We start from the raw sequence: 16,431 nt of genomic DNA on the forward strand, positions 1-16,431 counted from the left end.
AGGCTTTCTGTGCACCAATCTATTGTCCACCCACAATGAAGGAATTCAAAGGAATGTTTACCTGCTGGAAGTTGTGTCACGTTTGCATGCTGTAAGGTTAATTGTAATGTTTTATGTTTGCAAAGTGAGGATAAAGTTAAACTGGGCAGATGAGAAAACAGCTTTTATATTGCTCTTAAGGGACCTGTCGGACAAACTGGGTTGTAAAATTACTCTTATTTAATTGCTAAAGCCAGAATTAATCATAATCTTCACATTTTCATTAAACTAAAGCATTTCTCACGATTTAGCTTAAACAGCCATTCCAGTTCAGTTTTTGTGGAGAATTTAAAGCCTGTTCATTATGATTTTACACATCTGTGGCTGCAGATATCTATCTTAGGAACTGCAAATGAGAGAATTAAACATTTAAAAAATAAAGATTAAATATTCAAGATGTCAGAGTATATTATCATTTCAACAATAAATAAAACAAGTGAAATTGAAGCAAATGTGTCATGTCGGCCAGAGTGACAACAGAAATAACAATAAAGACAAAAGAAAGGCGATGAAGATGCTGCATGAAGTGCAAACAGTGTTTTTAAATTTTTTTTTCAGAAAATGTGAAATTCTGTTTTTAACATACTTTTGAGATTAAAATATAATAGACTATGCTTATTCATTTATTATTGTTTAAAATTTAAGAATAATGATTTATTGGAACAATGTTTACAATTTTCCAGAGATATAGAGTGTGCTTCCAAATTTTTAGCAATGCATTTCAGAAGGAGAAAAGAAATTTCTTCAAGAATTGTTGTAACTTGAAAACTGGGCTGTTTTATTGTGGTTAGAGCTGAACGGTTTCCCTCATTTTAGTAAAGGCCGTCATGTCACAACCTCATGCAACACCAGAGGATTTCAAATCCTATTTTCGACAATCCATTTTAATAACTTTCTTTATTAAGCTCAAGTTTAAATCAGACTGTAATACAGACTCCAAGTAAAATGCCCCCACCCCTTCCCTCTCACTGTGCATCTATTTCTCCAGTACATCCACACCTGTCAGATATCTCCCCCATTCGCTCATTTACATTTATTTCAAGAACTTTTGCACTTTTGGACAAAAAAAAAAACACTTGACAAGCGTGACAGGACGTGCACAGAGCAGGAAGCTGACAATCTAAAAATGTGTCACACGCAGCACTGCATCCTGGCTTGACACGCCTTCCTGCTGCAGATCAACCAATAATCAGCCAGCTTACTGAGCAAGGAGGACAGAGCGACCAATCAGAACGCTATTCACTCAGAATTCTCATCTTTAACTTCCTAGCGGGAAGTAGTTGCATTAGTAGCTGTGCTCAGACGGAAATTCAGGTAAACAAGCTATTTACATATTATTTACTGTTCAAGACCGTTTGAAAACCCCTTTTTAGAAACATACTTGTGATAATTTTACAAAGAAGAGAGAAAACGTTTGCATTTTGTGTGCCGTGTTAGTTATACGAAGCTATATTTGGTTAGCATTACAGTCGTGTCAGACAGCTGTCAGTTACCCCGTTCTCTGCTGCAATCTGCATGTATCAAGCTCTCTTTTCCTGTTTCTTTACATAGATCCGGAAGAAAATTAAAGTATGAGGCTGTCTCGTGCCGAATACAAAGAGATAGTTAGATGGACCGATCATTTGAGACCTACACGGCAGTGTATGAAGATGCTGAAGGACAGATTTCCTCAGTAAGTTACACTATGGACTGTTTTCATGCCCCAGTTTTACTATTTTTATTCTTTTGTGCTGGGATTGCATACTAACGCCAGAATGAGAATAAAAACACAAATTAACGGGAAATGCTAATTATTTAACAATATTAAACTATTCCAGCATATTGATCTCACAAAATTCATTCGAGTTATTTTTTTTTTACATATATTAATTTTTCCTGTTTAGATGCTATAAACGTGTATAATCCCTTGTAATTCAGTCTTTAATATCCCCAATTAATTCCACACAGGTCTCTGTATCGGCTCCCACCACAGCATTAGACAGTGTTTTGCCATGCAGTGCCCGTGTATCCAGAAATCGAAGGGAGAGGTTAATGGTTGTGTTTGCCTTTCTCCTTGACACTGAGGGCCCTCACTTTATTGAATGTAACACGTGTAATCCCCCAAGGCCACCAGGACACCACGGCTGATCCCGCCGAGGTCACTTACAAAGTTGCATGTATTTGGAGCTTCCTACTTCCATTGTGCCCTAATCACCAATCTAGAAGAAAGTATCGAGTCCCCAAAGGGACGCGGCGTAGCTTCAGCTCTCCTTTGTTCTCACTGTCAGCATTCTGCAGAATGTGTCATGTGGATAATGCAATATTCTTTATGTTTACACTCTTATCAGTCAGAGGTCCTTCATGTGTTTTGGAGAAATCCAAAATGTATTTAATAAAGTGATCAGATGTCTTTTGGTGATGCTGCTGGTGGGTGCAATAATTAAAGAAAAACACTGGACCACTTTTATTCCAATGATTCTGCACAAAGTCTTTCTCCCAGAGGTGCCTGCTCTTTTGTTTAGTCTTGCTGGTCATTGCTATTATTTCATTCACCATAACCTATATCGCAGAGGCCCTTGCTCTTTATAATCCCTGAGTCTCGTCACCGGGCCTGACAGACAGGCTCGGCAGCAGTGTTTTCACAGCCTGCAAAATTATTCTGGTTGTCCAATCAGCTGAGCCGGGCTCTGGAGGGTTAGTGATTGGACTGGCAGGAAATCAGGCTCTTAAGACATAACATATCGACTAGGCCATCCATCATCTCTTAGCATGCGCTCAGGCACAGCAGTCAGCCACCCTCCCCGCCCCACACCCCCTCCTGTCCCCTCGGACCATGCGGGAGCCCTGCCACTGCGTAAATATTGGCCAGGGAGGGGTTGAAGGGGGAGTTGGCGGTTTGTTGCGGACAAGTCTGCAATAAAAAGATGGGCAAAAGAATGGTTTGGTTATTACAGCTGGGCAGATAGAGCAGACCGATAGTTAGGTATTAAATCATTTTGGATTGTGATCTGTAATTTACAAAGGAGACAGCTGCAGATCCATATGTTTAGACAGAGATATATGCACTATCAATATTATTTAGGAATTATTATTGTTTGTTCAACAAATAATTCATTTATGTTACTTATGGATTTATGTCAGTCAAATGTTTTAATGTCAAATGTTCAACTTGGGTGAATTATAACGAAAAATCATCAATATCTTGATTTTGAATTCATTGTCTTATGGATTTTCAAAGATAAATAAAGATATTTATTTATACTTTTTTGCAAGTTACTGAAAAAAGCAACTACGCTAAAAAATAACAGACCAAGTAACATTTTTGAACATCTTAGGTGTGTTCTTGCTGTGTCTTTGTAAATCCATGCTTTCGTTCTTTTTTTAAACACAGAAACAGTTTTGTTTACCTGTTTGTAGCTACGGTTTCACCGACAGCTGCCGGCTTCTTCAGGCTGACGCTGATGGTGGCGCGTCACTTCCTTCTCCGTTTATCTGCAGGCAGCAGAGGACGTTGTCGCCCTCTACTGCCCGCTCTCCCCTCTCCGACGATGCAGTCCCATGCGTGGTCCAGCGTGTAAACTCCGTCGTCCCTGTTCATGGTCCCACATCCACGTCTCCTTATCTCTATTGCTTCCTTGATCCATCTTTTGTATTTTTGTTGTTCAGTGGTTATGATCCGTGTGCTGTCCCAGTCCATTATATGGTTTTCTCTTAAGCAATGATCTGTTACGGCTGACTTTTTTATTGTACTTTCTGCTTCTTCTTTTGCTGCTCTTGTGTGTTTACGATTTGCCTCTTTCTCGCACTCCTTTCTGTGTTCTATTGTCCGTGTGTTGAGTTGGCGTCCGGTTTCTCCTATGTATGTTTTATTGCATATTTTGCATGGGATTTCGTAGATGACTCCACATTTTTGTCCAGCTGATATTTTGTCTTTTGGGTGTACTAATCTGTTTCTAACTGTTGTGTATGGCTTTGTTGGTGTGTTTATGTTGTGTTTTTTCATTGTTGCTCTTATTTTTTCCGTTATGCCTCTGATGTATGGTAGGGTTATCACTGGTTTTGGTTCTTGTCTTTCTGGGTTTCTGGTTCTTTTTTTGGGTTGTTCTTTGCTTTCTGTTTTTGTTTGTTGTTTTCCTTTGTTTATTGCCCATGTCGGGTATCTGCGGGTCTTTAAAGCGTGTTGTATGTGTTTGTCCTCTTGTTTACGGTCTCTCTCTTCTGTTATTATGTTTGCTCGGTGATATAATGTTCTGATTACTGACATTTTGTGTATGGTGGGGTGTTCTGATGTCCATAATAGATATTGGTCTGTGTGTGTTGGTTTCCTGTATGTGTTTATGTTTAGGGTCCCGTCGGTCTGCCTGGTGATTTTCATGTCCATAAATGCTATGCTGCCTTCTGTTTCTAACTCATAAGTGAATTTTATGTTGCCCGTGTCGTCAATATTGTTTAAGTGTTGTGTTAGTGTTTCTGTTTGACCTTTTGGTATGATTTCCAGTATTTCGTCTACGTAGCGTTTCCATAGTTTTATTTTGCAGTTTGGGGGGGCGGTGGCTATGGCTTTTTGTTCCAGGTCTTCCATGAAAAACTCGCACAGGGTGGCTGATAACGGGTTACCCATGGCGAAGCCTTCCAGTTGTTTGTATATTGTGTTGTCGTATGTGAAGTGGAGTTAGCTACCAGTCCTATCAGTTGTGCTATGTCATCTGCTGTGAGGTTTGTCCTTTTATGTAAAGTTTTGTCTTGTCTGATTCTGTTAACTACTATGTCTATGGTTTTTTGGGTTGGTGTTTTTGTGAACAGGGATGTGACGTCATATGAGATGAGTATGTCGTTGTCTTCTATTGTAATTTCCTTTAGTTCTTTTGCCAATTCTATACTATTTTTGCAGTGTTGGTCTGTATTTCCTAATAACGGGCTGATGATTCTGCTGATATCTTTTGCCATGTTGTATGTTGGTGTACCTATGCTGTCAACTATTGGTCTAAGTGGGGTGTTTTGTTTATGTATTTTTGGTGTTCCATATATTCTTGGTGTTATATTTGCTGTGGGAATCCAGTGTTTGTACATTTTTTCTGTTATTTTGCCTTTTTCGTGCAGTGGCTTCAGTAATTTTTTCATGTTTTTCTTAATGTTTTCTGTTGGATCTTTTTTAAGTATTTCATATGTATTTTTGTCTTCTAGCATCTGTTTCATCTGTTGTTTATGTTTTTCTCTGTCCATAACTACTGTGGTTCTTCCTTTATCTGCCGGTAGAATAATTATCTGTTCATTTTTGGATAAAGCTGTCATGGCTGATTGTTCTTCTTTTGTAATATTGCTGTGTTGAATTTGGCTGTTTTTTAATATCCCAACTACGTTATTTCTGAGTTCTGCTTTCTTTCCCTCATCTGTGATCTGTTGACATGCTAGTTCTGTTGCTACAATAAATTCATCATATGGTATTTCTTTTGGTGTTACTGCAAAGTTTAAACCTTTCTTTAATATGCTCTCTTCTGCTTCTGTTAGTTTGTATTGTGAAATGTTACATACCCATGAGTTTGGTGTGGAGTTGCCTTGTATTTCTCCCCTCTTTTTCTTGTTTATGAGTCTGTTTAACTTCTTTGTGTCTTTCTTTCACTTTTATGAACTCTTGTTCCTGTTTTTCCATCATGTGTCCTTTAATTAGTTCCTCCATTTGTTTATCAAGTTTGTAATTCCTTTTCAAGTCCAGGTGTCCTCTTTCCAGTTCGTCCTCCACACGCCTCTGTTTGGTTATGACGTTCCTTATCCTCTCCTTGAGCAGTGCTCTCTGTGCTCTTTCTATTATATTTTGTGCTGTCTGGGTCTGGATCAATGTTTTCAGCTGTAGGCTTGTGGGTGTGATGTTTTCGTCCCGGCATCTTAAACAGAAGCGAAGGTGGTTTCTTAGACGTGCGCGTTTCTGGTGTAATCGTTCCAAACGGCGGAAGTCCTTCGTTCCTTGTTGTCCGTATTTCTCTTTGAACATCTTAGGTGTGTTCTTGCTGTGTCTTTGTAAATCCATGCTTTCGTTCTTTTTTAAACACAGAAACAGTTTTGTTTACCTGTTTGTAGCTACGGTTTCGCCGACAGCTGCCGGCTTCTTCAGGCTTTAAAGACCTGCAGATACCCGACATGGGCAATAAACAAAGGAAAACAACAAACAAAAACAGAAAGCAAAGAACAACCCAAAAAAAGAACCAGAAACCCAGAAAGACAAGAACCAAAACCAGTGATAACCCTACCATACATCATAACGGAAAAAATAAGAGCAACAATGAAAAAACACAACATAAACACACCAACAAAGCCATACACAACAGTTAGAAACAGATTAGTACACCCAAAAGACAAAATATCAGCTGGACAAAAATGTGGAGTCATCTACGAAATCCCATGCAAAATATGCAATAAAACATACATAGGAGAAACCGGACGCCAACTCAACACACGGACAATAGAACACAGAAAGGAGTGCGAGAAAGAGGCAAATCGTAAACACACAAGAGCAGCAAAAGAAGAAGCAGAAAGTACAATAAAAAAGTCAGCCGTAACAGATCATTGCTTAAGAGAAAACCATATAATGGACTGGGACAGCACACGGATCATAACCACTGAACAACAAAAATACAAAAGATGGATCAAGGAAGCAATAGAGATAAGGAGACGTGGATGTGGGACCATGAACAGGGACGACGGAGTTTACACGCTGGACCACGCATGGGACTGCATCGTCGGAGAGGGGAGAGCGGGCAGTAGAGGGCGACAACGTCCTCTGCTGCCCGCAGATAAACGGAGAAGGAAGTGACGCGCCACCATCAGCGTCAGCCTGAAGAAGCCGGCAGCTGTCGGCGAAACCGTAGCTACAAACAGGTAAACAAAACTGTTTCTGTGTTTAAAAAAGAACGAAAGCATGGAAGTAACATTTTTGCAAATGTCTGAATGAGTTTCTTACATTTCCCTGAACAACAGAACACTATTTGAAGTGGCTGAGAAACACAATTGTGTGACAGCCTTTAAAGGGGGTTCACTCCACAGAAATAGTTGGTGGTATTTTTTAGAGATTGACTGCAATGGTTTCAGCTATTACGTTCCCAATATGTGGAGGGCAAAAATGGCAGATTTGTGCTGCTAATTCTTTGGCCGATGTTCATGACCAATATCTAGACGATTTCCACCGTATTTACATGCTAAAATGTCACACTGATAACAATGATTGTATCGCTTTTTGAACCTGGGGCAGCAGTAGCTTAGGAGGGAGAGCGGGTTGTCCACTAATCGGAGGGTTTTACGATCAATCTCGACTCCCAGCAGAAAATGCTGATGATGTGTCCTTGGACAAACCACTTAAGGTTGGTTTATGCTTGACGCGTCCGCGAGGTCCGCACGGTTCCACGCGGAAAAGTTGCGTCATTTTAACAACCACGCCCCTCCACCGCGTCTCTGCACGGCCCAAACTTTCCGCACCGCGCACCTAGGAAATTTTCTAACCACGCGGACGGTCGGACATGGAAAAACATGGCGGACTGGCAAGAACTAGTATGGCACGTACGTGGTACGTTCAAATGTCTTATTGTCTGTGACTTCAAATGGTGTTTTTCTTTTTGGGACTCTGGTAGTTTGTCCTAAAGTTGAAGTGGTAGCAGCCGACCGTTTTTCCTTCTCAGATAATATTAAGCCTTAACTTCTCAAACCAGTGAGGTTCTGTTGCTAAATATGCAAGTGCCTAATGAAATGAGGACCCAGGGAAATCCGGAGGTGCGGCGGTTCAGCTAGACCGACAAACGTATGATCCAATAGTTGCTTTCGGTCTGAAAGTTGTGATTTGCAGAGATTTTTAGACAAATGCAAGAGAACCACTTTGTTCATTTATTTATTTATGTATGTAATTATTTATTTATTTATTTTGTTTGTTAAAAAATGTCCATGTATATCTAAATATACATTTAATATAAACACATTTATAGTATGTGTATATAATATATATATATATATATATATATATATATATATATATATATATATATGGAAATTGTGTGTGTGTGTGTGTGTGTATTTATATGTAACACATCTTAATGAAAAAATCATAAAATATAAAAAAAAAAAGATTCAACATTTTTTTGTGTGCTGAAAACACAATAGCAGACAATAATTCACACCAGCTAAACTTATAGTGCATTCCATCTTTTTTGCAGCCAATACATTTTCATGTAAACCTTAAATGAATCTTTCAGTGCACTTGTCACCGTTATTTCTGAGACCAGATATTGAGACTTTCTATCTGGATATCCACAGATGTGCTTGACTTTAAACTCTTTAAACCAAAGAGGTGTATCGGCCAATGCAATTTATAAAAAATGGGAAATATTGGCCGATATATTGGTATATCCTTATTATTATTATTATTATTTAATCGATATCAGCATAATGTGTAAACAGTGCAGTTCTATTAATAGTGATGGAAATTTTTGAGGTGCTATTTATAGTAACATGGGAAACTAGTAAATTTACATGATTTAAATGATAATTTATTACCTCAGCCAGTAACATAAATGCTGTGTAAATCAGAAACTCATATTAAACTTTTGTTAAAAGAACACAGACATAGTTAGCATAGACATAGGCTGTGTCTCAATTCAGGGTCTGCATCCTTCGAAGGACCCAGCCCACCCGGCCGACGTGGGCTGCGTCCTCCGTCGGCCGGGTAGACCGGATGTTAACGGCTGTGAATTTGGACAGGCCTAGCCTTCATGAACTCCCTCGGCGAACGTTCCGACGCCTAGCAACCGTGGAACCGCTGGGCAGAAGGGAGAAGGAACTTTAAACGACGGAGCTCAACGTTTTATTTAGCTTTTTAACCCCCAGAGACCCAAATTTAGAAAACAACTGCAAAATCTTTTTTTAACCTTTCACATGTTGTTCTAGGAGGCAAGATAAACGGGCCTATTTACACATTTTAACAGCCAATAGTGTTGCAGAACTGAACAATAGGACCTATTAGCAATGTAAATGTAGTTTTAAAAAGAAAAAAAATGGGGAAGGTTTATTTTTGTAGACTTAAATCTGATGTTGTAATATTACAACCGTGGGTGTCTGGGGGTTAATCATTTCCTTGACTATTGGAGAGCTAATTCAGAGAAAATACTTTAGACAAGCTGAGCCTGAGCAAAGATGTGATAATAGTTTTTAATACTTTCTAAGGGTCTTAATTTGACCAAAACCGATTTATCACCTTTTAAGACTTTTCAAGACCCAGCGGATACCCTCTAGTAAACAATTCTCATTTGTAAACAAAAATAAAATTCAAGAGTTTAATGCAGAACTGATTTTATTTAGATATTTCTTTTATATGTACATGTTTAATCTTCCTTAACCATTTTTTTCTAGCAAAGTAAAAAGCTGTCAAAGTTCTTCCTTCTCTCCTGTGCCCTCTGCTGCTCTGCCTCCATCTGCAGCCTCATGTCCTCCCTGATCAGATCCAGAAGCTGGTCATCGCTGGCACCTTCCCCTGGATGCCCATTTTCTCCAGAATAGTCTTAACAAACATGTAAGAAAAAAAACAGATAGAGAAAAGAGGACAACGGGTTATTCCTTTCATGTTTTCGCTGAAAAAATAAGCTCAAACGAGTTTTTAAAATATGAGATGTTATTGTACCTCCATGCCACAGCCGCCGAATACTAGGCTCCAGTGATGATGTGGTCCATCTCCGCCCTAAGCTTAATAAATTCCCTGGTTTTCTCTTTTGTTCCTAAAATACAAACTTCTATTAAAATCAGGGGGAAAACGTAGCGGGAGAAGTACGACACCGAGCGGCCGAACATACGAGCCGAGACCGCAATACAAGCACTTTTACTGTAACATTTCTAACTAAAATAACGTTCATGTATCACAAAAAGTCCTTAACCTAACAGTTTTCAAGTTTATACTGACATTTATATGCACAATCCTCTCCGACAGCTCCCGCTTCACTGTCCGCCATTGTTTTTAAGTTTTTCTGCCGGCCGGCCCGCAAGGCATCTTGGGAAATGCTACCTATTGAAGGATACACCGGACCCATCCTTCATTCAGGCGAAAAGAAGGCCGCATTCGTCGACCGCATTTGAAGGAGTCTTTGAATTGGGACAGGCCTAGTCGCGGCGCTGTGACGTAACCGGCCGACGAATCCGGCCGACGTAGGATGCAGACCCTGAATTGAGACACAGCCAAAGTTATAGTTATTTAGCATATCTGTCTTTTTTGTTTACTCATAGTAATCAGGCTTAAAGTTGTCACATCAAAAAAGTCTGGTTGAAAACAGCTTTTAAAGGGATAATGTGTAGTTTTATCAATAATCTCTGGAATTATCCATCGAAATGTTGAAAATGAATAAAATGATGCTCAGCCATTAAAGTATTGTAGGCTTTATAACACATAGCCAAAAAATGTTAGTCTAAAATACATGGGAAAGGGTCTAAGTATCTGGGCAACACCATATTGGATGCCATGTTTCCTTCTACGTGAGCCTGTTAGGACAAAACTCTTTTACTGATTTGTAACAAGCAGTGACAACAATTTTGCCATTCATAAACATTGTTTTACACATTTACCTCTTCGTGATAAAAGAGAGTCTGATATGTGCTTGTCATTTTGCTGGAGGTTGAATGTGACCAAGTACTCCCTATCACCAGGGAAAATGCACACCGCCACTTTAAGCTTTTTCTGGACTGACTAATTTTAAAGGAACCTGCATTATATTCTCTGCTTTGGCAGATCGTCAATCTATTTAAATCCTTCAAGATTTAATATGATAATGCCCACCCCCACCACAACTATTATGGTATTTAGGGCTGGACGATATAGAAAAAAGTATATAGATACATTTTTTTAAATTGATCGATATCGATAATTATTGAAACATGTATTTAAAAATTGTAGAAGATATTTTACGTACAGCCCTGGGGTCTCATTTATCAAACATTGCGTAGAATCCTTACTAAAACTGTACTTGAGTTCAGCAAAAAAAATAAAAAATCCATTTACGCCAAGTTGGTTTGTGATCTATCAAATATGGAGTACGCACAGCTGCATGCAATCTCCGCTTCATAACTCAGAAACTCTACAAATGTTCTCAGCTGCTTTTTAGTCACATCCCACCCTCACCATGCCACTTACTGCCATAAATAGTCAACGCAAAGTGTCTTGTGGATCTCATGCATATGCATGAGCTGGCTGTTGCAGCGCTCCGCCAATGACGATGGCGACCGTAGATCAAGGAAGCACAATGTCACAGAAGCAGAAAGTGAGGTACTTGTGGGTGAGGTGGAGAAATAAAAGGAAGTGCTTTTGCAAAACCAATGAGAGAAAATCCATGGAGTGGCACATCGTTGCTGAAGCCGTCAATGTTGTGAATTCTTCAGAGAGATCTGTGGCGGATATAAAAAATGGTCCAATTGGGATTCGATCCCCAGACTCCCAGGTGAAAGTCACGTGCGCTAACCAGTCATCCAAACGGAGATCTCCCTTGTCCAAGGAACCAGGGTGCATGATCAATCGGGTCACAGTGACAGGACACTCACACTGTTACAGACGCATTACATTCTGTCTCAATCTGTCCCCCTACTGATAATCTGCATTCTGTATTCTGCGCTTCAGGCTGTGAGTGTGCACGCGCATGTGTGAGTGTGCGCGCATGTGTGTGTGTGTGTGTGTGCGCACACGTGTGTGTGCGCGTGTGGGGGGACTTGTTCTGTGTGAAAACGAAGCAGTACAAGTGATAATGTTGCAGGATTGCATAATTTTATCCTTCTCAGCAGCAGCACTGCAGGTGCTCTCCATGTCCAAACTGTGCGTAAGCCAGGTCCTTAGTCAACTTAAAGTTGCACACATTTTTCTGCTACGTTTTCTTTCATAAATCCCAAAGTTTGCGTGGAAAGTTGCTTACGCAGTTTTACGACCCCAATTTGTGCGTAAGCAAGCCTGATAAATGAGGCCCCATTTTATTTTTGGTATTTTTCTTTTTTCTGCGCCTCTTCTCGCTGCGACATCTCGCAGCCTCATGCTCTGTTTTGGTTTGAGAGGGGAGGACCTGGCGACGTAGGGTGCCCAAGTCTGTGGTTTTGATTGGTTAGGAGTAAGTAGTGAGGCCAGTATGCTGCTACCTGATAGGTTAAAATGAAAAAAAGGAAACATTTTTTTAATCTAAGTTTTATCGACCCATTTGTTTTTTCTCATACCTCATGTCTATCAATAGATATATTGAACTATTGAATTATCATCCAGCCCTAATTAGTACCACTAGGGCTGCTCGATTATGGCAAAAATAATAATCACGATTTTTGTGACTGAAATTGAGATCACGATTATTTAGGACGATTTTTCAATTTATGATGATTTTATTTGTTTTTATTCAGTCATAAAATTGCTCAGGGCACAATTAGGACAAAAATAAGAAACAAGATGATCACTAAAATAACTCCTGATTCCCAGTATAAAAAGACCAATATACTTATAGCTCATAGTTTATGACCCAAGGGCTATAGACCTTGGTTTAACTCATTTAAGTCTAACCAGTACAGACCCAAATACCAATATCTTGCAAATACTGACAGCAAGAATTATACAGTGGCATTTATAACAAATAAATGCAAATAAATTGATGTTCACAAAATGTTGCATAACATTTATTGAGTCGTGTCAAGGTGCTGTAGGAGCACCGTGTCCTCAGAGAGGTTAGTTATTAGTTATCAGCGTGAGGAACTTATTTCTACCTTATTTATAAACTATTTATTTACAGGCCCATCAGTTAATGTAATAATTGTCCCAACCACAGCTGCACCCCCACCCCCCAACCCGGTCTCACAGCAATCGGGCAAGCTGCACGTGTGTTTAGCACGCTGCACGCGCACATTTAGCTGTTTTTAGCTGCTCAGGAGTCCGCAGGTACGGTGTGTGTGTCACTCACTCTGGTTAATCCAACAGGGAGCCGGCTCCAAGAGCTGTCTTTAGCGACCGACACATCACTGCATCATTCCCTTTCCTAATGTTGTGAAGAACGGTCCGGAGTGCATGCGGAGTGTTTAGCTAACCTGCAGGAAATGTCGACGACAGTTATCCAGAAAGTAGCTAAGGTTACCAGAGATGTTTCTGAGATGTTCGCTAGGTACTTTTAGGATTAAAAAGTCAAGAAGGGGGTCTGAAAAGCTGCTAGAAATAGCGTCAAAGTCGCTAAGTTGGCAACACTGTGGAGGAGCGCTTCATTTGCAACTCAGGGCAGCGCAAGCGGGAGGAGCAAATAATCGGCTTGTTTTGTTTTTTATAATCGTTCAAAACTCAGATCGTAATCGTGATTAAAATTCGATTAATTGAGCAGCCCTAAGTACCACATTGTTTTCAATAGGGCTGCACAAAATATCGCAAATAGATCATTATTGCGATATCAGCATGCGCAATATGTATATCGCAAAGAACAGATAAATATCGTAATGAATGGTCAGCTCATATGTTTGCTACATATAATGCATTCTGTCAATCAGGGTCCGAAATTAACACTCGCCACTCGCCAAATGCGAGTAAATTGCTCCATTTGGCGAGTAAATTTTTGAGCTCTACCTGCCACCTGGCGAGTAAATATTTGCACTAAATTAGTTATGTTTATCAGTCATCTTCCATGGATTTCTGATACTCCTCCCGCCTGCCTGCAACGTACACAAACGTACGCGAAACGTGAGCGCCGCATCCAATGTCATTTCCACCTATCCCATTCAATCAGTTTATCAAGTTAGCAGTTAGCTTCGTGTTAAAACTAGCGGTGAAATGTGGCGGTTTTTAACTGGAGTCAGCCAGCCTTCCAAAAGAAAACTCGTCGAACTGGAAGAAAAACCACCAGGACCAGTGGCAACCAGAAGATTTTGTGAAAAGTGGCGAACTGGAGGTGGCGGAGTCGTGAGACACTGGCTACATTATGATGGCCACGTAGCGTTGCTGCCTTTCACAGACAACTGTCCCTCGGCATTCTTCAAACAACCAAAAAATGCCCATACTTCCGACTTTGTCTTCTTTGAGGGATAATAAATGTCCCGAGTGCCATCTCCTCTGGCCATTATTTCAGCTTTAGCTTAAAGAAAGTTTTGGTCGTAAACAACAAAGTGCGCATGTGCCGCCGGCAACTTCCAGATGATACGGTGGCTGGTAAGGGTCACCGCGCCTACACTGCAGCCACGGTAATCCACCGAGATAATATATATATTTTTTAAAAACAAGACGGTTATTATTATTGTCTACTTTTTTTTTACCGCGGTTTACTGCTACACCGGTTACCGTGACAACCCTAGCCCTGACACACTTTCAGATATTCTCATGGTGCAGCTGTGTTCTCCAGAGATCAAGGACTATGACCCAAATGAGGCTGTAATGCTTTGGCACAAAGACGGTGTCAGAAGCAGGAGGCCAGTCTTCATGGACAGAGAAAACAAGGAGTCTGACTTGATTTCAATGAAAGAGTTCATAAAAACATCTCTAAAAATAAATAAATAAATAGTAAAAATGACAAAAGAGTTGTTTTCCTTATTAATTGATGTTTTAATTATTTTGTCACTCTGTTTGGAATCAACATAATATAGAATTGCATGCTTTAGGTAGATCTAAATCATTTAGAATTTTGGCCGGTAAAAAATATGCTTGGCCGGTAGATTTTCATCACCTACCGGCCAACTTGGCCGGTGAGTAAAAAAATTAATTTCGGACCCTGCTGTCAATCAAATGGAAGCATGATGTTTTTTTTTAACAAGTCAAATAGAGCTCTTTACCCTTTTGGCCAATTGGGTGGGTTCTCATAGGTTAGATGCCCGCCCCCTTCTTGACTTTTGAAATCTTAAAAATACCTAGCAAACACCTCAGAAACATCTCCGAGGCGGACAGCACTTCATTTTAATGGTTAGCAAACACCTGAATTAGCGTAGTTCTGGTCTTTCTGCTGATTCTGCTTTTCCTGGGACCCACTTATTACCTCTTCTTGTTCATGTTCTTTTTCCCTTTCCTCACATCTTTTGCTTTTGTCATTTTAATTATTTTTTGTCATTTTTAAGTAAAGTTTTTATTTATTGCAAGTAATATTGCCATCGCGATATTCTCTGTTTTCGCATATCGCAGGTTTTCCTAATATCGTGCAGCCGTAGTTTTCAACATAACTGCCTGTTTAATCATGTTTTTTACATTAAACCATTAAACAAATTCTGTTTCTAAGTGAATATTCTTTTAACAACATTTATTTTTACCCTCAAATATCATTTAAGTTGTATTGATTCATTTTAAAGTTTAAAGAGACGTGATTATAAATGAATAACTATGATGCCCAAGCCTCTGTTGCCTGTATTGAGTTCAAAATCATTTCACAGTCATTGGTTTTAATTGGGGACTCAAAGGGAAGAAAATTTAAACTTTGAACAAGATGATTGTCGTAGACCATTTCAAGGTAATTTCCACGGACGGTCTGTCAGTCTTTTGGTCATGCTATGAAGGGGGTTAGTGGGAGGAGAGAGGGAGTGTCTTATAGACGGACAGAAAGAGAGTCCCTCATCTGTAACGGCTGCATAACACAGATGTTGGGAGTCATCTGTCAGCCTGGCCTCTCTTGCTGGGCCCGAGCTGCTCTTGGGGGAAAAGAATTGGACACGGTGCTGTCACTTTTTACCCCCACTCACAATGGAGGGGCATGCAAATAACAAACCCCTCCTTTTCTCCATCTTCGTTGCCCTCCTCATAGCCAGACCTGGTGTCCTGTCTAGTATCTGGACTTTGGCTACGCAGCGTATGGGGTCAGTGGTGGGGAGTGCTCATTGCAGGATTGTGTGGGAGAAACTGCGACATCAGTCCCATCAGGTCCTTTTCTTGCCACATATTAGAATTGGAAATGCTGCTCTCTGAGGCCTTGCCTGACTCCCCTTGGGTCCATAGGGGTACCCCAGTCCTTCTACCATTTGTCTCCAGAGAGTCAGTGCAAGGAGGGTAGGATGAAGAGGGAGGGAAAGTCAGAGTCCTCTGTGTCTTTTTTTCTATATTGTGAATGAATTTAAATGTAATGATCCCCCCCCCCACCCCCCCCCCACACACACAAATACCCTTTCAGACTGCCATTCAGCTCTCTTCTGATATTGCATCTACTATCATAAAAGAAGGAGGGTGAGTAAAAGATACAGCAAATAGTTCTGATTTCGAAAAGACTTCAATACTTAAACATACACGCACACACACACACACACACACACACACACACACACACACACACACACACACACACACACACACGCGGCTCCCTGGCGAGGAGTCCCTGAAACGTTTTTCCGAATCGGGCCCTAATGTGCCGTTTTCATCAGCACTGAGGCGGGCTGCAATATGGTGCCGGAGCTCGCTCTGGGAATATGAATGTTGATTAAGCA

General features: G+C 40.3%; 1 protein-coding gene across 2 annotated transcripts in view; it reads left to right on the top strand.

The window, feature by feature from the left end:
- Window positions 1-1,284: 1,284 nt before the first annotated feature.
- The window catches only part of cdin1 (CDAN1 interacting nuclease 1), a 75,517-nt gene continuing 60,370 nt past the window's right edge, over window positions 1,285-16,431 (top strand). For both annotated transcript variants that reach the window (XM_015969808.3, XM_054741693.2), the window contains exons 1-2: window positions 1,285-1,353; window positions 1,591-1,711. In XM_015969808.3, the coding sequence (XP_015825294.1) occupies window positions 1,611-1,711 (101 nt within the window). In that variant the 5' untranslated portion in view covers window positions 1,285-1,353; window positions 1,591-1,610. The remainder of the gene's footprint in view (window positions 1,354-1,590; window positions 1,712-16,431) is intronic.

This window comes from Nothobranchius furzeri, chromosome 18, assembly GCF_043380555.1.
Source record: "Nothobranchius furzeri strain GRZ-AD chromosome 18, NfurGRZ-RIMD1, whole genome shotgun sequence".
Taxonomy (NCBI): Eukaryota; Metazoa; Chordata; class Actinopteri; order Cyprinodontiformes; family Nothobranchiidae; genus Nothobranchius; species Nothobranchius furzeri.